The sequence below is a fragment of the Oncorhynchus tshawytscha genome, linkage group LG05 (genome assembly GCF_018296145.1).
Source record: "Oncorhynchus tshawytscha isolate Ot180627B linkage group LG05, Otsh_v2.0, whole genome shotgun sequence".
Classification (NCBI taxonomy): domain Eukaryota; kingdom Metazoa; phylum Chordata; class Actinopteri; order Salmoniformes; family Salmonidae; genus Oncorhynchus; species Oncorhynchus tshawytscha.
Genome location: NC_056433.1, coordinates 39,969,322 through 39,995,200, shown reverse-complemented (window position 1 = coordinate 39,995,200; position 25,879 = coordinate 39,969,322). Strand labels below are relative to the sequence as shown.

Here is a 25,879-nt window from a genome sequence, read left to right as displayed (position 1 = left end):
AAAATTACCACGCTACATTTTGGTCCGATCCTTGCTACACCTCTTCGTCAGAGGAGGAGATAGAAGAAAACCGTAACATATATGACCAGGCCAGGTCATCTGATGCAGCACTCAATCACTCTCCTTGGTCAAATAGCCCTTACACAGCCTGGAGGTGTGTTGGGTCATTGTCCCATTGAAAAAAAAATAATAATCCCACTATTTGCATAAATATTTGGAAAGTATTCAGATCACTTTACTTTTTCCACATTTTGTTACATTAGTCTTATTCTAAAATATATTAAATCGATTTTTTTCCTCATCAATCTACACACAATACCCCTTAATGACAAAGCAAAAACGTTTTTTTAAACATTTTTGCAAATGTATAAAATAAAAAAATGGAAATATCACATTTGCAGATCCTCTCAAGCAATGTTGGATGGGGAGCATCGCTGCACAGCTATTTTCAGGTCTCTCCAGAGATGTTCGATCGGGTTCAAATCCGGGCTCTGGCTGGGCCACTCAAGGCATGTCCCGAAGCTATTCCTGCATTGTCTTGGCTGTGTGATTTGATGACGCTCTGGAGTAGGTCTCACTGAATAGTACTTTGCACCTTTCATCTGGATGGTGCCAGGTTTCCTCCAGACGTGACGTTGGCATTCAGGCCAAAGAGTTCAATCTTGGTTTCATCAGACCAGAGAATATTTTTTATCACAGCCTGAGAGTCCTTTAGGTGCCTACTTTAGGTGCCTTTGGTAAACTCCAAGCAGGCTGTCATGTGCCTTTTACTGAAGAGTGGCTGCCATCTGGACAATCTACCACAAAGGCCTGATTGGTGGAGTGCTGCAGAGATGGTGTCCTTCTGGAAGTTTCTCTCCATAGAGGAACTCTGGAGCTCTGTCAGAGTGACCATCGAGTTCTTGGTCACCTCCCTGACCAAGGCCCTTCTCCCCCGATTGCTCAGTTTGGCCGGGCTGCCAGCTCTAGGAAGAGTCTTGGTGGTTCCAAACTTCTTCCTTTTAAGAATGGAGGCCACTGTGGTCTTAGAATCATCTCAAGGATGGTCAATGGAAATCGGATTCAACTGAGCTCAATTTCGAGTCTCATAACAAAGGGTCTGAAAACTTTTCTTATACTTTTGCAAACAATTCTAAAAACCTGTTTTCGCTTTGTCATTATGGGGTATTGTGTGAAGACTGATGAGGATTTTTTTTCTTTAATCCATTTTAGAGTAAACCTGTAACGTAACAAAATGTGCAAAAGGGGAAGGGGTCCGAATACTTTCCACATGCACTATATACAGTTGGCTGTGCTTTCCATGCATCGGCAAGACCAAACAATTACCTCCGGTATGACGAAGGGGGGTGGTGTGTGTCGGATTTCCTTGTAGCTGACGACCTCAGGTTGAAACTCAGGTCAGCAAGGCCATTACTTTGAAGGTAATGCGGACTTGTGGTGACGTGTGAAATCCCATGCTTTTATGAAGGATTCAAACACCTTTGACTGTCAGATATTATAGTCTCTATGATGCCATGCCTGGCAAAGGCTGCTTTCAGCTGCAGATGTGGTGATGTAACATTGGCTCTTTGGCGTTTGAGGGGTGTAGGTCAAGACAGGTGGGGCATTTACCATCAATGTCCTCTATTTGTTTGCACATTCCGTGCAGAAACAAAATGTCCCATGCTCTCTGCTTGCACTTTTCCAACTCCATGTGTCCAGCATGGATCTTCTGAGACTGGTAGGAATGATGATTTTTCTCTCATTTGAAAATGATTCTGTTGATCTGTGATATCTGCTGTGATAGCTGAATTTGGGAGTTAGGTTAATTAACACTGCGAGCTCGCGCTAGCTTTGACGTCATCAGTAACTCTTAAAGGAACATGCTTTCTTGCAGTTGAATAAAACAGAAATGAATATAGAACTGTTGTTTCCGATCAACAAAAATGTTATTAATGTTGTACTGTACTGGAACTAATGACAACAAACTATACTGAACAAAATATAAATGCAACATGCAACAATTTCAACGATTTTACTTTTACAGTTCATGTAAGTAAATTGAAATAAATTCTATGGATTCTATAAATCTATGGATTTCACATGACTGGGCAGGGGCACAGCCATGGGTGAGCCTGGGAGGGCACAGGCCCACACACTTGGGAACCGGCCCACCCACTGGGGAGCCAGCCCAGCCAATCAGAATGAGTTTTTCCCCACAAAAGGGCTTTCTCCTCAGGTTCATCAGCTGTTCAGGTGGCTGGTCTCTAACGATCCCGCAGGTAAAGATGCAAGATGTGAAGGTCCTGAGCTGGTGTGGGTACATGTGGTCTGCGGTTGTGAGGCCTGTTGGACGTACTGCCAAATTCTCTAATACAACATTGGAGGCAGCTTATGGTAGAGAAATTAATTCTCTGGCAACACCTCTGGTGGACATTTGTGCAGTCAGTATGCCAATTGCACTCTCCCTCTAAACTTGAGAGATCTGTGACATTGTGTTGTGTGACAAAACTGTACATTTTAGAGTGGCCTTTTATTGTCCCCAGTACAAGGTGCACCTGTGTAATGATCATGCTGTTTAATCAGATTCTTAATATGCCACACCTGTAACTTCTTTGGTTACTACATGATTCCACATATGTTATTTCATAGTTTTGATGTCTTCACTATTATTGTACAATGTAGAAAATAGTAAAATAAAGAACAACTCTGGAATGAGTAGGCGTGCCCAAACTTTTGACTGGTACTGTATGTGTCAAGTAAAATAAAAATGCATTTTGACAAAATATATTGGAGCGGCAGCCACTTGTTAGAAGACTTGGAGGCGTGGCTTGTTGGGGGCGTGGCTTTGTCTCTAACTCTTTGCCAGATTGTCATGCCATTTAATGTGTTATCTTCTATTCTGTAATTAAAGGTTAAGTGTGTACACTGCCAGTTCTGCAGTCTTAATGAGACTGATATAAGTACATGTGAGACCAAGTACATGTGATGCCTACTAAAATGTAACAATTAAGTACTGTAATTTCATTACAATTTTATTTATATTTGCCATAGGTTTTTCTTATAAATACGTTTAATTGCATGTTGGAATATATTTTACAAAACATTTCCAAGTACATTTAAACATATATTTACCAAATATTTTGATAGGTACATGTGAAAATATATGATAAAATACTCTTTAATGCATTTTTTTTTTACATGCATTAAATACACTTTACAATGCTTTTAACGTATATTGTGATATACATTGTAAATACATTCCATAATACATTTTGGAATGTATTTAAATGTATTAATACATTTAAAATAAAATACATATTTGGCCAATTTATCTGTTTTTTTGTTATTTTTATGGGCAGTGTATTTACACTTCGGTTGGAGTCATTAAAACTAGTTTTTCAAACACTCCACAAATTTCTTGTTAACAAATCATAGATTGGCAAGTCGGTTAGGACATCTACTTTGTGCATGACACAAGTAATTTTTCCAACAATTGTTTACAGACAAATTATTTCAGTTTTATTTCATTATTATTTCAATTATTTCAATTTTATTCACTGTATCACAATTCCAGTGGGTCAGAAGTTTACATATACTAAGTTGATTGTGCCTTTAAACGGCTTGGAAAATTCCAGAAAATGATGTCATGGCTTTAGAAGCTTCTGAATAGCTAATTGACAGTTGAGTCAATTGGAGGTGGACCTGTGGATGTATTTCAAGACCTACTTTCAAACTCAGTACCTCTTTGCTTGACAAAAGAATTGTAGACCTCAACAACTCTGGTTCATCCTTGGTAGCAATTTCCAAATGCCTGAAGGTACCACGTTCATCTGTACAAACAATAGTACACAAGTATAAACACCATGTGACCACACAGCTGTCATACCGCTCAGGAAGAAGACGCGCTCCGTCTCCTAGAGATGAACGTACTTTGGTGCGAAAAGTGCAAATCAATCCCAAAACAACAGCATAGGACCTTGTGAAGATGCTGGAGGAAACCGGTACAAAAGTATCTATATCCACAGTAAAATGAGTCCTGTATTGACATAACCTGACAGGCCACTCAGCAAGGAAGAAGCCACTGCTCCAAGACCGCCATAAAAAAGTCAGACTACGGTTTGCAACTCCACATGGGGACAAAGATCGCACTTTTTGTCAAAGGAAATGTCCTCTGATCTGATGAAACAAAAATAGAACTGTTTGACCATAATGACAATGTTATGCTTGGAGGAAAATGGGGGAGGCTTGTAAGCCGAAGAACACCATCCAGTCCGTGAAGCACGAGGCTGGCAGCATCATGTTGTGGGGCTGCTTTGCTGCAGGAGGGACTGGTGCACTTCACAAAATAGATGGCATCATGGAGGGAGGAAAATTATGTGGATATATTGAAGCAACATCTCAAGACATCGGGTCTTCCCTTTGGACAATGACCCCGAGCATACTTCCAAAGTTGTGGCAAAATGGCTTACGGACAACAAAGTCAAGTTATTAGAGTGGCCATTACAAAGCCCTGACCTCAATCCTATAGAGCATTTGTGGGCAGAACTGAAAATGCGTATGTGAGCAAGGAGGCATACAAACCTGACTCAGTTACACCAGCTCTGTCAGGAGGAATGGGGCAAAATTCACCCAACTCAATGTGGAAGGCTACCCGAAACGTTTGACCTAAGTTAAACAATTTAAAGGCAATGCTACCAAATACTAATCGAGTGTATGTAAACTTCTGACCCACTGGGAATGTGATGAAAGAAATAAAAGCTGAAATAAATAATTATCTCTATTATTATTCTAACATCTCACATGATTAAAATAAAGTGGTGAGAAGATTGAGGACGTTGAGGATGTTGAGTCATGACCAACTGTTCCAGTTAGGGTCTGATTCATAGTAGTGTCAGCTGTAAAACCTGTAGAGGTCTGTGTGGTGGTGCTCCCATTGGATGCTTGTGGTGGCTGAGAGTATTGGGATGGCTCAGTTGTAGGTGATGAAGGGGATGATTCCATTGGGACTCTAAGACAGGGAATTTTTACTAGGATTAAATGTCAGGAATTGTGAAAAACTGAGTTTAAATGTATTTGGCTAAGGTGTTTGTAAACTTCCGACTTCAACTGTATTTACAATGGCCACAACCCACAATTCTGTCACAGTAAACCGTGCCTTATGCCTTCGGAACCTGGGAATGCCTGTATTCTCCCACACAGAATGTATGGTGCTTAACATACAGTAACTGAGCTGAGTATCATTGTAGTGAATTTCCAGTAATGTCAGCAGGTGTGGATTTGGGTATCACTGCTTCACCCGGCCTTACCCTAGCCTTAACAATATCCTTGGACTTAACCCTATCCCTAACTTTAACCCTTACCTGACCCATTCTACCTTCTTGTTTATCACAGACCCCATTGTCCCTCTCAAAAAAATCCCTTTCAACACCCCATGTCCCTGTACCTTACCGCTCAATTACATCCAAACTTTGAATTCTGAACTCTGAACTCTGCTCCCATAGCATATCCATTCAATTAGGTTTTATGGTCCTTCACCATGACAAAAGAAAAACGATATAATCCAATCCATTATTTGGTCACAACAATACTTTTTAAAGGAAGGGTTATCATTTTTGTAATGTTTCAACATCATTTTTTTGTCTCCTTACATTGATTTGTGGTACAAATGTCAAATATTTGAAAGGGTCCAAAAAGTGTCCGGTTTGAGTGGTAAAGTGAAAGCAGCTGACTGTAGATGAAAGTCAAGGAGAGAAGTCGGGGGAGCTTTATCTGTGACAGTCGGACACTAATGTGGTTTTAAAACAGCAAGGCTCAGTGCAACATGGCAGTATTGCCATTGTTTAGAAATGTTTTTTTTTTTTAAATTTTAAATCTTGTCGAAAATAAACAAGTCTCCAACTAACCTAGCCGACGCGCGATCCAAGGACTTAGAGAGGTTTGTGTTAGCTAGACTCGTCTTCAACCTCCATATCACACACTCACAAACTTAAAACATATGTGTGCACATTGTACACTCAATTGTTGAGAGGGAATGCCTCAAATATCACATTAATTTGTACATATCCACTGTATACATGAATTTTTGCAAAGTTGTTTCAGTCACGTCATGTTTGCGTGGGTCAAACAAAAACATCCTAATCATTGATTCACAAAAGAGCCTCCTATAATACAGGTGATGGCTGCAGCATGAAGTCGGTGACCATCGACTTCACAAAAGTGATCCACTCGAACGCACCCATTTAATTGACCTTAACCAGACCCGGCCAACAAGGAGTCGGCTCCAAGTGATTTTATTTTTCGGAAATCCCTTCTAAAGTATTCTCACGCATAATAGAGAGATATTATTGTATACCATCACAAATATCTGACTGAAACATAATTATTTCTAACCTTGCTTACTGTTTGGGCTCAGTCTACAAATGATTTGAAAACTATGTTCCCGTCCCCCTGACCAACCGCTCAGGAAACAAATTGGCCTGCAGCTGCATCTAGTTGATGATCCCTGCCCTATTGGCTACATGTGATAAAGTCCAATATGTTTTTGTGTGCTTGTGTGGGATTCTGCTTTAACAGGTTTGCTCTAGCAGTAGCCACTTGTTTTCCATCATCAGCAGGGCGGGATCTCCATATCTGTTGGTAATGGTCCATAGCAGCTGCAGGCCAGAGCTCCTGGCCAACAGAGAGAGAGAGGCCTGTTGCAGTATAGTTTACTGTGGATCTGTTGCAGCATGGCAACAGCCTGAATTATAGTCCTGCAGGTGCACTGGGTCAGATTGGTTGAGCTGGAGTGGAGTACCACTGCAACTGTCACGTCCTGACCTTAGTTGCTTTTTTATGTCTCTGTTTTAGTTTGGTCAGGGCGTGAGTTGGGGTGGGCATTCTATGGTTTTGTATTCTAGGTTTTGTATTTCTGTGTTTGGCCTGGTATGGTTCCCAATCAGAGGCAGCTGTCGATCGTTGTCTCTGATTGAGAACCATACTTAGGCAGCCTGTTTTCCCACCATGGGTTGTGGGTAGTTGTTTTCTGTGTCTGTGTTATACCATACTCAACTGTTTCGGTTTTCCTTTATTTCTCTTGGTCTTTTGTATTCTGTGTTCAGTTTAATAAATACATTATGGACACTTACGACGCTGCGCATTGGTCCGATATTTCATACTCCTCCTCAGAGGAAGAAGAACATCATTACACACACACACACACACTGTGTTGGGTGCTTGCTGTGGAGTGGGAGGCAACTTTGGCTGAGTAGGTCACATACCACACAGCTCCAATTACATGAGCAGATATCTCAGCCAGGGAAGGATACCAGAGACAGAGAGAAGTGAGGAGGAGAAGGAGAGACAGAAAGAGTGGAAGGGGTGGTGCTGTACTTCTCTCCTTCACTGGGCTTAAAGCAAAGCAAACCTCAAAGTCAAACCGTTTTTTTCAATCACAGAGTTACTAATATATATCTCAGTTTAAAGATCAGACATTGTAGCTTATTTCCTCATGTTGAAATGGTGTGTTCCAGCTCGAATAACTGATTGTTGACTGATGCTGTGATGTGATTGGCTGGGACCTGCGTAATCAGGCAACAGATCTTTGTTAGTGTTTAGAGTTGCACTGTTGTTGATTGCTCTCTCTCTCTTCTATTTATTTATCTTCAATGTATTTCTCTCCTATTTATTTCTCTACTCTGTCACACCCCTCTCCCTCTGTGCTGCAGGACATTGAGGTGTTAGTCATCATCCTCAGTATGACAGGGAAGTTTGCCATTGCCATAGCCTTTGGTCTCATCTACCTCTACACCTGTGAGCTCTACCCAACTATCATCAGGTACAGTACAAACTGTCAGCTTTATGTATCCCACATGCTTCATGTATCCTAACAGATGCTATCAATTATAGAACTTGGTGTGTGTGTGTGTGTGTGTTCTCAGGTCCCTGGCGGTGGGCAGTGGCAGTATGATGTGTCGTGTGGGCAGCATCGTGGCTCCTTTCTGTGTCTACCTAGCTGACATCTGGCAATACCTACCACAGGTAAATGACAGACAGACAGACAGACAGACAGACAGACAGACAGACAGACAGACAGACAGACAGACAGACAGACAGACAGACAGACAGACAGACACTGTAGATAGAGCATGTATTGTGATTATGATGACACATTTTAGTTCTTCAACAAACACTTTCCTTTTCTCCTCTCTTTGCTTTCCTTTCCTCTCCCATAGCTGATTGTGGGGATCCTGGCGTTTATAATAGGTGTTCTGACCCTGTTGTTACCAGAGACCCTGGGTGAGCCCTTGACCAGCACCATGGAGGAGGCTGAGGCTCTAGGCAGGAAGAGTAGCCCTGATCAGGGAAAGAAAGACCCTGAGGAGGGGGTGGAGATGAACTAGATCCAGAGCAACTAGTTGGACGGCAAGCCCTGAGGGATACACCTCAACACCAACCAGAGAGAAGGAGGTGGCCATGGATAGAGAGGGGGTAGGAAGTGGAGGAGAGTGAGAAGGAGAGAGACTACTGGAAGCGATGCCAAGAAACCAACAAAACAAACAACCGCAAAAACAAACAACATCGAATTTGGAGCCTTAATAGAACTTTTTGTAATAAAGTGTTTTTTTTCTTCATTTGTTCGGCAAAGTGGCCAATTTCAGAGCTGGTATGCTCTGGTTGAGCCAACCAACCGCAGCCAACCTCTGAGTTCCTTGGCTGCAGCTGTTCAGACAGAAACAGAGGGAAGCGAAGTGAAGGCCCTTTATTCACCACATCTCAGCCTCCTGATGAGAGCCACATGAAACTGAGCCTCATGTTTCGACATTCACGTCACGTGTGCCTTCCAATCACAGCCACTAATGAATGTGTGTGCGGGAGATTGAGAGTGAGAAAGAAAGAGTGTGCAGGTTCTATGAAAGAAGTGTGTGTGCATGCATGTGTGCGTGCATGCCCGTGTGTGTGCGTGTGAAATTTGACGTTTCACTGACTGAGACTGTGATTTAGTTACCTCTATTCAGCCCGATGATCATCTAGTGCAGCTGATTTTGGCTATGTGTTACTAACAATGCTATTGTTATGTCATTTAAAGTGTACTTTGTTTATCTGAAGTCCACATTAAACTCATGTCTCACACACACACACACACACACACACACACACACACACACACACACACACACACACACACACACACACACACACACACACACACACACACACACACACACACACACACACAGAAAAATGCATAGTGTTTGTGTTTTCTATAAGTACTTTATACTGAATCTATCTCAGGGCATCCACCATAAGATCTCACTGTGATAATATACAGTGTATTTGGAAACTAGACTCCTTCTCCTTTTCCACATTTTGTGACGTTACAGCCTTATTCTAAAATGGATTAAATAAAAATCCTTATCAATCTACACACAATACTCCATAATGACAAAGCAAAACAGGTTTTCAGATTTGTTTTTGCAAAAAAAAGGAACCTTATAGGAAAAGGAACCTTAAGTATTCAGACCCTTCATTATGAGACTCGAAATTGAGCTCAGGTGCATCCTGTTTCCATTGATCATTCTTGAGATGTTTCTACAGCTTGATTGGAGTCCACCTGTGGTAAATTCAATTGATTGGACATGATTTGGAAAGGCACACACCTGTATATATATGGTCCCACAGCCATGAGGTCAAAGGAATTGTCCGTAGAGCTCCAAGACAGGATTGTGTTGAGGCACAGATCTGGGGAAGGGTACCAAAAAATGTCTGCATCATTGAAGGTTCTCAAGAACACAGTGGCCTCTTTCATTCTTAAATGGAAGAAGTTTGGAACTACCAAGACTCTTCCTAGAGCTGGCCACCCGGCCAAACTGAGCAATCAGGAGGTGGTCAGGGAGGGAGGTGACCAAGAACCCAATGGTCAATCTGACAGAGCTCCAGACTTACTCTGTGGAGATGTGAGAACCTTCCAGAAGTACAACCATCTCTGCAGTACTCCACCAATCAGGCCTTTATGGTAGAGTGGCCAGACGCAAGCCACTCCTCAGTAAAAGGCACATGACAGCCTGCTTGGAGTTTGCAAAAATACACATAAAGGACTCACAGACTATGAGAAACAGGATTCTCTGGTTTGATGAAACCAAGATTGAACTCTTTGGCCTGAATGCTAACCGTCACGTTCTGGAGGAAACCTGGCACCATCCATACGGTGAAACATGGTGGTGGCAGCATCATGCTGTGGGGCTGTTTTCAGCTGCAGGGACTGGGAGTCTAGTCAGGATGAGTCAAAGATTAACAGAGCAAATTACAGAGACATCCTTGATGAAACATCCTGCTCCAGAGTGCTCACTACCTCAGACTGGGGTGAAAGTTCACCTTCCAACAGGACAACCTGATTGAACATCTCTGGAGAGACCTGAGAGTAGCTGACGCTCACCATCCAACCTGACAGAGCTTGAGAGTATCTGCAGAGAAGAATGCAAGAAACTCCCCAAATACAGGTGTCCCAAGCTTGTAGCTTCATTCCCAAAAAGACTTGATGCTGTAATTGCTGCCAACAGTGCTTCAACAAAGTACTGTGTAGAGGGTCTGAATACTTATGTAAATGTGAAATTGCAGTTTTTATTCGTAATACATTTGCAAATATTTCTAAAAAACTGCTTCTGCTTTGTCATTATGGGGTATTGTGTGTAGATAAGGGAAAATGTCAATTTAATCCATTTTTAGAATAAGGCTGTAATGTAACAAAATGTGTAAATAGTCAAGGGGTCTGAGTACTTCCCAAATGCACTGTAGCTGTAGTTTTTTCTCTCTAGATCTCTGTGATGTTTAAAAAAAATCCATGTCATTTACGATGCCTTTGAGAATACCCTTCACTTACTCTGTGTATGCCAACTAGCTCTCACAGTCTCACATCAGAATTAGACTTTCATCCATGTTCCTCAAATGTCAAATTTTGAAGTTGTTCCAAACTTTAAATTTCTAAGTGCTAAAGGTTAGGTTTAGTCATTAACTCCACATTTTTAAGGTTAGGGTTAAGTTTAGGCATTAACTCAGAAATCTTAAGGTTAGGTATTAACTCCTAATGGTTAAGGTAAGCGTTAAGGTTTGGGTTAGGCTTAAAACAAAAATCTCAAGAACGACTTTCTATTGCTAGATTCAAACACGCAACCTTATGCACCAGAGGCAGATGTGTACTCCCAGCCACCATCTCCATCTGAAACCAACTTGAAGGTAACAGCGCTCACTGTTGCCCCTAGTGGACGATGTCCATGTCATCGCCCGATGTCCCGACGTGTGCACATGCGCGCTTGCGCCTGTGTTTGTTTTTGCGTGTTCTGATGCGATGGACTACCTTAAAGAAGTGAGTGTGTGTGGGTGTGCATGAATATAAATGAAGTAAGCTACATTCTAGTCTCCCATCCAGAAATGGATCAAGTAGACTTCTTTCTCTGTGTTGGGAGCATAGTTGCTGGATGAAAAGATAGAAGAAAGACATTGCTGTAATTAAAAAAAGAAAGAATGGGTTTCGTTCATGCTTAGAAAAGTTCTGGTTACTCTTTAAACCATGATGTTTCTGACCAAAGATGTGACGATGAACACGATGAACACTATGATCTGCTTTGAAATCATTCTAAAACATAGCCTAGTTCTTAGAGCGTTGGTAGCCTAGTTCTTAGAGCGTTGGGCCAGTCAGGCAATATACTATGTAAACGAACACACACAGCTCTGATATTTGGTTTCATGACATTGGAAATCTATAAAACATCCTCATCAAAAAAAGCAACTGATGCAATTGTCATCTGTTTTTTGTTTGTTTTAACAGTCTAACAATCATTGAATTGATTGTTAATGTGTATTTTTGTACTGATAGGTTTCATGTTATTCAATTTTTTCATTTGAAGGGAAATTAAAAGGAGATGTCTAACAAATATTGTGGCCTTTCTCCTGGTTCATTCAGGTAGCTAGGGTTCTAGAGTTCTTAATGTCCTTGGGGTAGCAGGTAGCCTAGTTCTTAGAGCGTTGGGCCAGTAACAGAAAGGTTGTTGGGTCAATACCCTGAGTTGACAAGGTAAAAATCTGTCATTCTGCCCCTGAACAAGGCAGTTAACCCACTGTTCCCTGGTAGACTGTCATTGTAAATAAGAATTTGTTCTTAACTGACTTGCCTAGTTAAATCAAATGTGTTCATAAAGCCTTTATACTGTATTCTATGTAATCTCACAGCTCCAAAAGAGAAAGCTTCTCCTCCCCAGCAAAAAAACATTTCTCAAACGTAGACACTCACATTTGCAACTGTTGGACTAATGATTACACCCTACATCAGCTAGATGCAGGCAAGCAGTGTTGAATGTGTCACTGTCTGTCACCTTGATTACGCTAATTTATCTCGGCCTGTGCACCTACATTCACACTTTCATTCGTAGGCTAGGTTGTAGCAACCTCATGAAAGGTATAGGGAAAATGTGAGTATCATGTAGTAGTCTAACCCCATCGATGTTACATTGAGCTGGGTGAATGAAATATGAAAGGTGGTCATCCAATATGCTGTAATAGAAATGAGGCCATACTCATTTAAAAATTCGACATCGAGCGCCACTGGTGTGAGCCAGCTCATGCCTTTAATTTTTTATTATGTGTGTGGAGGACAGAGTGTGTATACAGAGTTGCTGTGTGTGTGGAGTGAGCCCAGGGCCAGTCCATCGACACACACAGCTTTCCATTCGCTGCTGGAGAGGGGAGGAGGAGGGGGTCTTCACTGCCAGCTCCATCTTCTACACCACAGCCACAAACACACTACCTCAAACACAGTAGTCATCTGTCATCTGTGTTCATCTGGTTTGCTCAAGTATTAGCATCCGGAGTATCTGTGGTGTATGTGTCTCTACCAGACACACTGACTGATACAGACTTCACTTGTACACACACATTTTATGCTATCAGTGGTAGGCTTTGTAGTGGTGACCTATACAGAGCCTGGTCACCATTAGACCCTATGCAGAGAGGCTTGTGACAGAGCAAAGGGTAATGAAAAGAGGGTGGGAGAGAAAGAGAAGGAAACCAGCGCTTGCAGGCCAAGGACTCTGAGAAAGAGAAATGAGCTGGTGCATGGGCCCTGGTGGAAGAAAGTGAGAGGGAGAGGAGTGTGTGTGTGAGGAGCAGCTCACACTCCTCTCGCTTTCTTCCACCAGCTCATTTCTCTATGTAACAGAAATAGCAGCAACATAAATACCTAAGTCAGGCTCATTTGATCTACGGCATACTGACCTTATGGGTATCCTACGAAGCAGGTTTGAGGAGTTAGCAAAGTCACTTTGGTCTACTCGGGATAACCGGTCATACAAAAGCTCACCTTTTAGCCTGGTAAATTTCTATGGCAAAGAATCAGAATGAACCTGCTCAGGGGCAGGCTAACTCCACTTACCCTGAATTAAATGACTGAGCAACGAGTTGAGGACCAATGAAATCAGATTCCCTCCCTCTTGCAAAGATTGCATCATCATCCCCTCGATTTGAGGAAGATGACTGATTAAATATTTGGTTAATCAAACACTTTTTTGTTGTTGTTGAAAAAAACAGTAATGTTAAAATATATCACATTACACTTACAGAATGCATTTTAAACTTCAAGCAATGTAAAACCTTTCTATGATCAATAGGAATGGGAAAACAGGTATTTGTGCATTGATAAGTACACCAAAGTGGCATTAACATGTAAAGACAGCACTTCTAAAATCCTATTTCACAACATAGCCTGTTGAATATGCAAGATAACTATTATTTCAATTTGATTTTGGCACAAAATCATAGATTGATGTTTCAGGATTGTCTCAATGAAGAGTTCGGCGTTCGACTAGCCATGTGTGACATGCACGTGCAGTTATACGCCTGCTAGAGTTAGTGGCAGGTGGACGAGCAATATCCACCATCATAGTACAGATGAAGCCGTATAGGAATGTGAAGCTAATTGAAGCTGACTAGCTTTAGAAAACCCTAAGTAGATCAAGCTCGCTTCGTAGGATACCCCTCTTAGACCAGCATACTGACACAAGCAAGCACAGACGCACCCACACACACCCATGAACAAACGCAGGCACGCACAAACCCATGGTGACATGTACACATATCCCAGTAACAGGAATAGTTTGGTACCATTATGCAGTGTCTGACAGGCAGTGTGGATGTGCAGAGAGCCTCATTAAGTCATTATTCCAAGAAAACTAGAACAAACTAGGATACCTGTCAATTACATTGGTATTTTAGGTAGTGGCACTGGCACTGATCCCAAAACAATCTCATGTCCTTGACCTCCATGATCCCGCTTAATGTGACCACTGTTCTGTGGAAATAAAGGGCCCATAAACAAGAAGGCGACACACATTAAAACCCATATTCACTATATTTTTCATATGGACATTGTTTGTGGAGTTTTGATATAGTGGATTAGCTACTTCATATTAATTTTCCATATAGACAATGTCTTCAGAGTTCACCAGAGGTGACCTAGAGTTGAAGTCTTGGTTGACCTGTCAGTCAAGCTGAACTGGAGATGCCGCCATCTGCTGGTCAATGTGGGAGCTACAATCAAATACATAGAAGCGAGCTGTTTCTCTGTGGGCCAACTCCCTAAATGGCTCAACAGCTGTAGACAGTCTGTAGACCCCAACAACCCCTACACATTCCCTCTGATCTCCTGGTTTTCTTCTCAACACACAAATTCCTTCATCCCTTCAACCCCCCACAAACCCTCTATCCATGTCTCTAATTTTCCCCTGAAGTCGGGATCAGCATTGGCTAATCTTACTTCTGTGATTGTAATGCAAACGCCCCCTCATCACACCATGTCCAGCCAATCTCATCCACTGTCCATATTAGCGGTTCTCAGGGCACCCAAGAGATTCACAGGGACGTCTGATGGAGGACTAAGCTTCCGACTCCAAAATAGCAACAATGGCAGTTATCAGTTAATGTCAATGGAAACTGGCAGTGTTCTGACGTAAACTTTTCTTTCCAGATTTGATCACTACTCAATGGTTGAGTCATCTTTTTCTGTGGTAAACAACCAGCTGTTGGGGTCTTGGTCGTCCTTCTTCAGGGTCTCTGGGGTGTTGAAGACTGGGCCTTTACTCTCAGGAAGGGGGGCTGGTGGGCAGGGGGTCGGGAAACCGACTTGAGGCCAATTTTCTTCTTAATCAAGGGGAACTGGAACAGCACTTACACCAGAATAACCTAGTACTTCTGGTTGATCATGTTGTTAGCACATAACAGAGGCTGCATTTCTTTCATGGATCCAGAGATAGGTGGGTAAATGTACATTAAATGTATCCTCTCGAATTGGAAAACAATAGGCTAGCACTCCTTTGTATAATTAAGAATGAGAGGGAAAGCACAGACAACTGCAATTGTTAGGTTTTTATTTTGAAAACTCTCTGAGGATATTGAAATTCATGGATTCCATTCATTGTAAAACAGTTTCGCCATTTCTTTAAGCTGATCATATTTTATTTTGGACCTTTGACTCATCTTTATATAGTATGAATAACTAGATAGTTGTAAGAATCCTAAAAGTACAAATTATTTCAACTTTGTAAGAAACCTTTTTTTTCCTGAGAATCTTATCTGGAATGCAAATGAATACATAATAATAATAATAATAATAATAATAAATTAAACTGTCAATAACAAAATCCACACGGAAGACAATGACAATGACTACATAGGCCTTACCACAATCTGTATATTAGATTGGCATGTTGTACGACATACTGTAGGTACTAATGCTAGGTAATCGCTTGTTGTTGTGGCCATTTATTCTCTGGATGTTGAGTCACCTAAAATGACCAAAGTGTAACACCATGGCTGCACTATGAAATACTGTAGAACTGAGAGTCAGGAGAGAGTTTGGAAACAGAGAAAACAAAGTAGACATCTGAAGTTGAACAACATCAAAATAAGATTAAGTGCAGTGAGTTAAGACTTAACAAATGGTAATATCATTTGGTGAGTTCAGGTAAAGCTTTGGATTAAAATGTTTCATCCTTCAGCTCTATCTTTTTAATAAAATATTTTTCTTTGAGTGTTTATTGTTGTTGTAGGATGTCAAACATTAATGCTCTGTCTTATGAAAACATCGACAATTGAGGACAAACATACATTTTCACCAATGAACATAATATTTCCTCAATATTTCCCTAGTTATGTCCCAAAATATTCAACCCATCTTCATATATTGTCAGTTGGATAAATGTCTAATCCAATCATAGGCACACGTTTGGAATTCTCTGAATTCATAGTTGGGTGCTCTTCTTGCCATTTGACCGTCTTATATCATTTCAACGTCTGTTAAGCAAAGTAAACTGATTCTGTTATCCATAGACACTGTCACATTTGAGCTAAACCAAGTCAAATCAAACCTTAAAACAACCAAAGTTACATTTTTAAAGATTCCATTAATCTTCAATCTTCAATCCGTCAATCTTTAAATATGGCAGTTAGTCCATCCATCCATCCGCCCACTCCCAAGGTCCTCAGCCATAAGCAGAGAGTCCGAGCCAAACGGAAAATGGAGCCCGTAAAAACACGGGCATCAGGATCCACACACCCCCAACCAATCGTCCTCCTGGGAATGCTGACAGACAGGGCGTATTCCCCGCCCCCTTCTCATGCCACCTCCAGCCAACCAGCTGCTGGTAAATTCTTCAGTCGCCACGGGACCTGTCAGGGCTGGACGAACCAGCTGTTGGCGTCCTCGAGGTCGGTCTCCAACTCCTCATCTTCGTCAAGGGGCTCTGGGGTTCGGACGGCCAGCTCTCTTAGGAAGGAGGCCTGGTGGGCAGTGGGTCGGGAGACCGACTTGAGGCCAATCTTCTTCTTCATCAGGTGGAACTGCTCTCGGATGAAGTTGTAGAAGTCGTACTCGTAGCGCATACGGTGGTATAACACCTGAAGAGCTTCCAGAGTGGGCGTGTGTTTACGCACCGTGCCAGTCATGTTCCCCATCTTCATGTAGTCTGCAGGAAGGGGAGGAGACAAAGAAACACACCAGGAAGTTACTGATGTATGGTTCAAATGTGAAGAGGAGACATATTGTCAGCCATCAAAGTGAAGATTTTTTTTGTGTGGCTAGATCAGCTTTAATATTGTGTATAGATTGTAGCTTCTATCAATGTAATTGTCTGCATCACTCCCAATCCTCCATGTATTTTTTGGGTAAAAATATATTTATATGCTGGGTAGTTCGAGCCCAGAATGCTGATTGGCTGACAGCTGTGTTATATCCGAGTGGTGCAGCGGTCTAAGGCACTGCATCTCAGTGCAAGAGGTGTCACTACAGTCCGTGGTTTGAATCCAGGCTGTATCACATCCAGCCATGATTGGGAGTCCCATAGGGAGGCACACAATTGGCCCTGCACCGTTCCTATTTTGTTGCCCTACAACCTGGAACAAAATTAAACAGTTTGGGGGTTTGTATCATTTGATTTGCAGAACACCACTTTGAAGATGCAAAATATTTTTTATTATGAAACAAACAAGAAATAAGACAAATAAAATTTTGGGGGTTTGTATCTGAAAACTTGAGCATGCATAACTACCCCCTTGGAGCCAAAAAAAAAGTCAATACTTTGTAGAGACACCTTTTGCAGCAATTACAGCTACAAGTCTCTTGAGGTATGTCTATATAAGCTTGGCACCCTCTAGCCACTGGGATTTTTGCCCATTTACAATGCAAAACTGCTCCAGCTTCTTCAAGTTGGATGGGTTCCGCTGGTGTACAGCAATCTTTAAGTTATACCACAGATTCTCAATTGAGGTCTGGGCTTTGAATAGGCCATTCCAAGACATTTAAATGTTTCCCCTTAAACCACTCAAGTGTTGCTTTAGCAGTATGCTTGGGGTCATTGTCCTGCTGGAAGGTGAACCTCCGTCCCAGTCTCAAATCTCTTGAAGACAAATACAATTGGAAAAACACCAAGGGGGATAAATAGTTCTGCAAGGCACTGTGTGTGTATATTATATGTTAGACACACACATCTTTTAAAAATATATATTTAATTGTATTATTTCCTGCAAACCCTACCACCCCTTTTGTGGATTTAAAAGAAAACATGAATCATCAGCATACAATGACACCTTTGTTTTTAAGCCCTGGATTTCTAATCCCTTAATATTATTGTTGGAATTGATTTTAACAGCTAACATTTCAATGGAAATAATAAATAGATGTGCCGATAGTGTACAACCTTGTTTTACTCCTATTGACAGTTGAAAACTTTCTGAGGTGTTGCCATTATTTACTATTTTACACCTAGGGTTACTATACATAACTTTAACCCATAATAAGCGATTCACCAAAATTGAAATATTCCAGGGATTTATATATAAACTCCAGTCGTACCAGGCCTGGCTTCCCAGATATTTCATAGTGTTCTGTTTTTTCAGTCTTATATTGCCAACAATGTATCATCCATGTAAAAAACCTGTCTGATTAGGATTAATAATATCCGACAAAACCTTTAAAATTCTATGTGCTAAGCATTTTGCTTAGAATTTTTCCATCACAACACAAGTGTAAGAGGCCCACAATTTTTTTAATTGACTGGATCTTTATATTTACCACTTGGATCCTGTTTCAGTAATAATGATATCAGACCTTGTTGAGTGTCCGATAATCTACCATTTATATAAGAGTGGCACAAACATACTATTAACGGTCCACTGAGTATATCAAAAAAGGTTTGGTACACCTCCACTGGTATACCATCCAGCCCTGGAGTTTTCCTGGACTTAAAGGCTTTAATTATATCAAGAAGTTCCTCCTTTGTAATCTTTCTGTACAGCTGTTAATTTTACGTTATCAATAGGGAAAAAATCCATACAAATAGCTTCGCTTAGTGGAGATGGAGGAGAGTGAAACAAAAATATATGCTTAAAGTACTATACTTCCTCTTTCAAAATATCATTTGGTGAATCATGGGTAACCATCATTTGTAAAAAGTTTCAGTAAATTTGTTTTGGTAGCATTTCTATGTTGAAGATAAAAAACACAATTTGGTGCATTTTTCCCCATATAACATCCAGTTTGGTTTATTTTTATAATATATTACGCTATATCTTTCTTGAATAAGTTCCTCCATTCCTTTTGGTTTTTGTTTTAACTTATTCTGAGCCTCTATGGTACAGTTGTTATTGCTATCTAACTGTACAATTATTCCTTTGTTAATATGGACTCGACCTAAAATGCTTTTGTTTTAGAGATGAGTACTGAATTGCATGGCCTCTAAAGGCACATTTAAAAGTGTCCCATACAATAAGGGGATCTATGTTATGTCAGGAAATAGTCCGTTATAAATTCTTCTTTCCTAGTAAAACAAGTTATTATCCAATTGGCTTTGATAAAATTTCCAATATCCTCAGCCACGTGGAAATTCTGTAAGAGTAGTATATGCGCGAATTATGTCATGGTCTGACCGCATTCTGTCCCCTATCAAAATGTTTTAATCTTTTGGTGCCAGAGAGAATGACATAATCATGACGACTAGCTTGATTGAGCCTCCACCATGTATATCTCACAAGGTCAGGATATTTCAAGGCCTACCTTCAAACTCAGTGCCTCTTTTGCTTGACATCATGGGAAAATCAAAAGAAATCTACCAAGACCTCAGAATGTTTTGTGTGTACCTCCACAAGTCTGGTCGATCCTTGGGAGCAATTTCCAAACGCCTGAAGGTACCACGTTCATCTGTACAAACAATAGTACGCAAGTATAAACACCACCTGAACACGCAGCCGTCATACCGCTCAGGAAGCAGACGCGTTCTGTCTCCTAGAGATGAACGTACCTTGATGCAAAAAGTGCAAATCAATCCCAGAACAACAGCAAAGGACTTTGTGAAGATGCTGGGGGAAACACGTACAAAATTATCTATATATCCACAGTAAAATGAGTCCTATATCAACATAACCTGAAAGGCCGCTCAGAGAGCAAGAAGCCACTGCTACAAAACCGCCATAAAAAAGCCACACTACGGTTTGCAACTGCACATGGGGACAAAGATTGTACTTTTTGGAGAAATGTCCTCTGGTCTGATGAAACAAAAATAGAACTGTTTGGCCATAATGACCATCGTTATGTTTGGAGGGAAAATGGGGAGGCTTGCAAGCCGAAGAACACCGTCCCAACCGTGATGCACGGGGGTGGCAGCATCATGTTGTGGGGGTGCTTTGCTGCAGGAGGGACTGGTGCACTTCATAAAATAGATGGCATCATGAGGTAGGACAATTATGTGGATATATTGAAGCAACATCTCAAGACATCAGTCAGGAAGTTGAAGCTTGGTAGCAAATGGATCTTCCAAATGGACAATGACCCAAAGCATACTTCCAAAGTTGTGGCAAAATGGCTTAAGGACAACAAAGTCAAGGTATTGGAGTGGCCATCACAAAGCCCTGACCTCAATCCTATAGAAAATTTGTGGGCAGAACTGAAAAAGCGTGTGCAAGCAACGAGGCCTACAAACTTGACTCAGTTACACCAGCTCTGTCAGGAGGAATGGCCCAAAATGTACCCAATTTATTGTGGGAAGCTTGTGGAAGGCTACCCAAAACGTTTGACCCGAGTTAAACAATTTAAAGGCAATGCTACCAAACACTAATTGAGTCAATGTAAACTAATGACCCACTGGGAATGTGATGAAATATATAAAAGCTGAAATAAATCATTCTCTCTACTATTATTCTGACATATCACATTCTTAAAATAAAGTGGTGATCCTAACTGTCGTAAGACAGGGAATTTTTACTAGGATTAAATGTCAGGAATTGAAAAACCGAGTTTAAATGTATTTAGCTAAGGTGTATGTAAAGTTCCAACTTCAACTGTATCCATTAATCCATAATTTGTAGTGTGATTTCCTTTACGGTCCATAGAGAAATTTAAAACCGTATTATAATCTCCCACCACAATAATAGTCTTGTATTGCTTGTGGGGTTGATCTATTATTATATATTTTTTCAAAGAAGCGTGGATTGGCGTTATTTGGACCATATAGGTTAATGAGCCATATCTGTTTATGGTTCAATAATATGTTTAAAATCATCCATCTACATTGAGGATCTGTTTGGACAATTTGCACATTTGGATCAAAGTAACTGTTAATTAATATCATCACCCCTTTTGAATTTCTTTGCCCATGGGAGAAATACATTCAACCCCCCACTGTCCTTCTCCACACAACTTCATCTAAAATAGTTGAATGAGTGTCCTGTAAACAATATATATTATATTCCCTATCTTTTAGCCAGGTAAATACTGACCGTCTTCTCTTATTATCTGCTAAGCCATTACAATTATAACTGACTATACTTATTTCACCATTTACCATAATGAAATACCAGTTCTAAATCTATTTATCATAATATATGTTTGTATATTTTTGATTCAGTGCCCATGTAACTATACCTTGATATTTGCATCGCTACTAAGTAAATTGCTCCTCCAATTGTTCCCTACTATTCCACCCGCTAAAATCCCTCCCCATCCCAAGTTCGGTTGTCATCCCAGTGACTGGCAGTCCACCCCCGTCCCCCGAGAGACCGGGACCCATCGAGCCAAAAGCATTTCCATCTCCCTCATCTCAATTTGTATGAGATATCGCAATTCATATATATATATATAAACATTATATAAACATGATTTTTAAGTAATTAATTTGCATTTTATTGCATGACATAAGTATTTGATCACTAAGAATTCCGGCTCTCACAGACCTGTTAGTTTTTCTTTAAGAAGCCCTCCTGTTCTCCACTCATTACCTGTATTAACTGCACCTGTTTGAATTTGTTACCTGTATAAAAGACACCTGTCTACACACTCAATCAAACAGACTCCAACCTCTCCACAATGTCCAAGACCAGAGAGATGTGTAAGGACATCAGGGGTAAAATTGTAGACCTGCACAAGGCTGGGATGGGCTACAGGACAATAGGCAAGCAGTTTGGTGAGAAGGCAACAACTGTTAGCGCAATTATTAGAAAATGAATCTTGAGAGGGCGGTGCTGCTTTAGTAGGTCTCTGACCACATTCATCTTCTGATTTTGCTGCATATAGGCTACTTGCAGTAGGCCCACAAAACAAATAAGGACTTCTCCTTAGTGTATGGCTCTCTCAGGTGGGTGTCTGGGGTATAGAGTTGGGGACCGTTCCATCATGATAGGACAGTAAATAAATAAATATGAATAATTTATTTTAAAATGTATATCCCATATCTGCACAAAATTGAAAGCCCTCTCTCTCACAACCCCTGCTCACAAACACGCATGGGCTCTGGGATTTGCAACCCCTATCCTTTTTCACTCACACTTTTCCAAACACAAAAATACACACACACCCCAACTTTCATCACAACACAGTCACACATACTGCGCCTTCTATGTCCTCTGTGTTTGATCTTCTGTGTTTTATCAACCGTGTTGATTCAGTACTTTTGTGTTCCAGTTCCTTATGTTTGAAGATGTAGTATTTAGCTAATTATCCTTTCTTCTAATGCTGTCTTACTGTAGACCGTTTTTGAGGTGAGAAAATAAACTTCTGACAAACGTTGATTTTGGAGTTAACTATTATTTGAAATGTGAATCATTTAAACGCTGTGTAACGTGGTGTTTACAGGCCAGGGTGTGCTTGCGTGTGTACCTGGGCTCTTGTAAATGTTGAGTACGTCAGTAAAGTAGTGAGGTAACAGTCTCTCGAGAAGGAGCAGGACATCTTCCAGCTCCTCTAGGATCCCCACGATAAGAAAGTTTTCTAGAACGTTCTGTTTGGCCCTCTCCAGAGCCCATACTCCCGGCTCTCTGAAACACACAGAACAACAGACACAGTCAGAAGAAAATATCCAAAGGTTGACAGATACCAATGATAATTCTAATACCACTAATAATGTACTAAACATTACCAGTCTCAAAAATAAGAATACCAGCCAGGACAATGTGTGACTATTATAACATTTCTTTACTCCAAATTTGGAGCCTGATTCTATGATGCAATACAGATCTTCTTACCTGCACTGTGGGTGCTGTCCACAGAAATAAGGGATGATGTAGAAGAGTCTGGGGTTGGAACATTCTGGGTAATTCTCCAGGATGCAGACATTGATATCCTGGACAGGAGGGAGACAGAAGAGACAGCCAATCAGAAACACAATCAGAAAGTCAGACAATCATCGTCAGCTTTACTGTAATACTACATTACTCTCACTAGGGGGAACCCTTCACCAAGTATTTTTCTCTCTTAGGAACTCGTACTGCTTTTCTCCTGGTTATCATTGGTAAAGACACTCTGGCCCCAAACCACTTTCTAACAGCCTAAAAATAAGACATGCAGCTTCATATCCACAAGGTTACAATTCAGATATTAGGTAATCTGGGAGTGTAGGTTATCTCAAGAGTAAAATGTAGTTAGAGGTTGATGCTATTATTATATGTCCAGAATGATGACAGTTGGCCAACATAGTAATGCAGACCAATCAAACAGAAACGATGGCAACCTTTGGTCTCCTCAGCTAGCCACATTATGTTGGCCATGCTACTAACATCCCAATTCAATTCCACCATCCTCTCTCCCTCATGTCAAATAACCCATCGCCTCAGTGAAAAAAATAGGAGCCACTGGGGTGTAGCAGTGAGACACTAAACCACTTCTCTGTTTAACCAGTGGACTGAACGAGGGAGGCCCACTGAGACCAAATTTAAAAAAGAAAGAGAAAGATTAAAAACACATTTCTGCTACAAACACAAGAGTTAAACTCATGTCACACACACACAACACACACACACACACACACACACACACACACACACACACACACACACACACACACACACACACACACACACACACACACACACACATATATATATATATATATAAAACACTTCAAAAATGTTTCTCAGTTGAAACAGGTACCAGTCTATACAGGTTAAAGGGTGTTGATAATTTTAAAAAGCAGGAGGTCTTGTGTGTGAGTGTTCTGTTGGTTTATTTCACTGTGGCCTACATGCTGATAGGTGAGAATGTCCTCCGCTTTTTTTGGAAAACTGCAATTTGTCAAGTTAACAGCGGGAGCCTAGGCGCCTCACCACAGAGGGTAAGCTAAGCCAGAAACACCCAGAGAGAGAGAATGAGAACCAGAGGCCCAGACCTTGTGTTCTCGGGGCCCAGAACAGGCGGGGTGGATGCAGGAAGTAATGGGTTAAACACTACAACCTCTCACCCAGCTCTGGTCCTGTGTGGGGTTCTGTGGTGTTAATGATACTGGGACACCTGGTGTACAGTCAGGTCAAAACCCAAGACACAGACCTTGCAGGAAACATGACATATCAGCGTCATTAATCATTCATTAGCTTTGAGTGGACACCTGTATTCACACAGGGACAGACTGGGGCCAAGCCACGATGATGTAACATTAACGAAAGCGCTATAAAACCTAGATGTACTGGGGCTTTGAGACCAGACCAAGCTTGTTCTTGCGCTCCCCCCGCGCTTCAATTTCTCAAACTCTCTATTCCTCCCACCAAAAAAACATAATACGTTTAGTCTTAAACTCGCAAACCCCGCAGTCAACGCAATATGAGAGAAAGGGTCACCCGATGATGTCTTTGTCGATGATAGTTTTAGAGTATTTAATTTCTTCAGTAGCCCACCAGTGGGCCATAAGCCTCTCTGACTGACTGACCTGTTAACACAGGAAGCAATATTCTCAGGATTTCTATGGAACGCCATTTGGGTCTTTGCGTGTCAAAAAAAGATACATGTCAAATAACACTATTTGACGTGTCGAATAAGCTTGTTGACCAATCAGGACCTGATTATGACTGCATGTCACATATTTTAATGCGTTCATGCATTTTTTACGTAGCTATTACACATTGATTACACTATCACTCGTATTTCATATGTCACAACGATTCATCGATACGTATGCTATGATGCTGGTAAAGTTGTCTCGCGCACCTACAGTGCTGGTCATTTTAAAAAAGCCCATGGATGCAAACAATGTTCTTCCCCAAAAACATAGTAAAACAACATCATCTAGGAGTCATCTAAAATAACCACATTCCATAGTATCTATGTCGTGAAGCTAATAGCAGTGAAACTATTACTGTGTAACTCTGGTAAGGACAACATCTGAAAAATACCGCACTTGGTAGTGTGTAACGGTGCTCGACCAGTCCGCGAAAGCCAACATCACCCACGACAGAGAACGGTTGATTGTCAAGGTCAATGAACTCCATTATCTTGGCGTTAATGGATTTCACCTGAGTTGTCTCGCTGAAATGTTCTTACTCTTTCAAATGACTGCTTGACTTGTTGACTGCTCGAGCCACACAGTAGACATTGTGGGCAAGGTTAGGAATGCTGTGATGCATGTGTAGCGCAACATTTTGCGTGGCGTCATTACGTCACGTTATATAGGTATGCACGTCAGCTTTGACATCGGTTTTTAACATCGGTGTTAAACGAGACATCGGGCCGATACCGATGTTGCCATTTTTAGCTAATATCGGCCGATTCCGATATGTTCACCGATATATTGTGCATCCCTAATACCTACATTGGGGAGAACAAGTATTTGATACACTGACAATTTTGCAGGTTTTCCTACTTACAAAGCACGTAGAGGTCTGTAATTTTTATCATAGTTACACTTCAACTGTGAGAGACGGAATCTAAAACAAAAATCCAGAAAATCACATTGCATGATTTTTAAGTAATTCATTTGCATTTTATTGCATGACATAAGTATTTGATCACCTATCAACCAGTAAGAATTCCGGCTCTCACAGACCTGTTCGTTTTTCTTTAAGAAGCCCTCCTGTTCTCCACTCATTACCTGTATTAACTGCACCTGTTTGAACTCGTTACCTG

The 25,879-nt window shown here is 41.1% G+C and overlaps 2 protein-coding genes across 2 annotated transcripts in view; one reads left to right on the top strand and one right to left on the bottom strand.

Annotated features, from left to right (window-relative positions):
- The window catches only part of slc22a16 (solute carrier family 22 member 16), a 57,818-nt gene extending 48,277 nt beyond the window's left edge, over positions 1–9,541 (top strand). The window contains exons 6-8 of the mRNA XM_024400324.2: positions 7,689–7,798; positions 7,902–8,001; positions 8,196–9,541. Coding sequence (XP_024256092.2) covers positions 7,689–7,798; positions 7,902–8,001; positions 8,196–8,363 — 378 coding nt within the window. The 3' untranslated portion in view covers positions 8,364–9,541. The remainder of the gene's footprint in view (positions 1–7,688; positions 7,799–7,901; positions 8,002–8,195) is intronic.
- A 5,816-nt stretch (positions 9,542–15,357) lies between these two features.
- usta (uronyl 2-sulfotransferase a) overlaps positions 15,358–25,879 on the bottom strand; it is a 138,733-nt gene continuing 128,211 nt past the window's right edge. The window contains exons 6-8 of the mRNA XM_024400323.2: positions 23,014–23,111; positions 22,649–22,806; positions 15,358–16,970 (exon numbers count right to left, since the gene is read on the bottom strand). Coding sequence (XP_024256091.1) covers positions 16,678–16,970; positions 22,649–22,806; positions 23,014–23,111 — 549 coding nt within the window. The 3' untranslated portion in view covers positions 15,358–16,677. The remainder of the gene's footprint in view (positions 16,971–22,648; positions 22,807–23,013; positions 23,112–25,879) is intronic.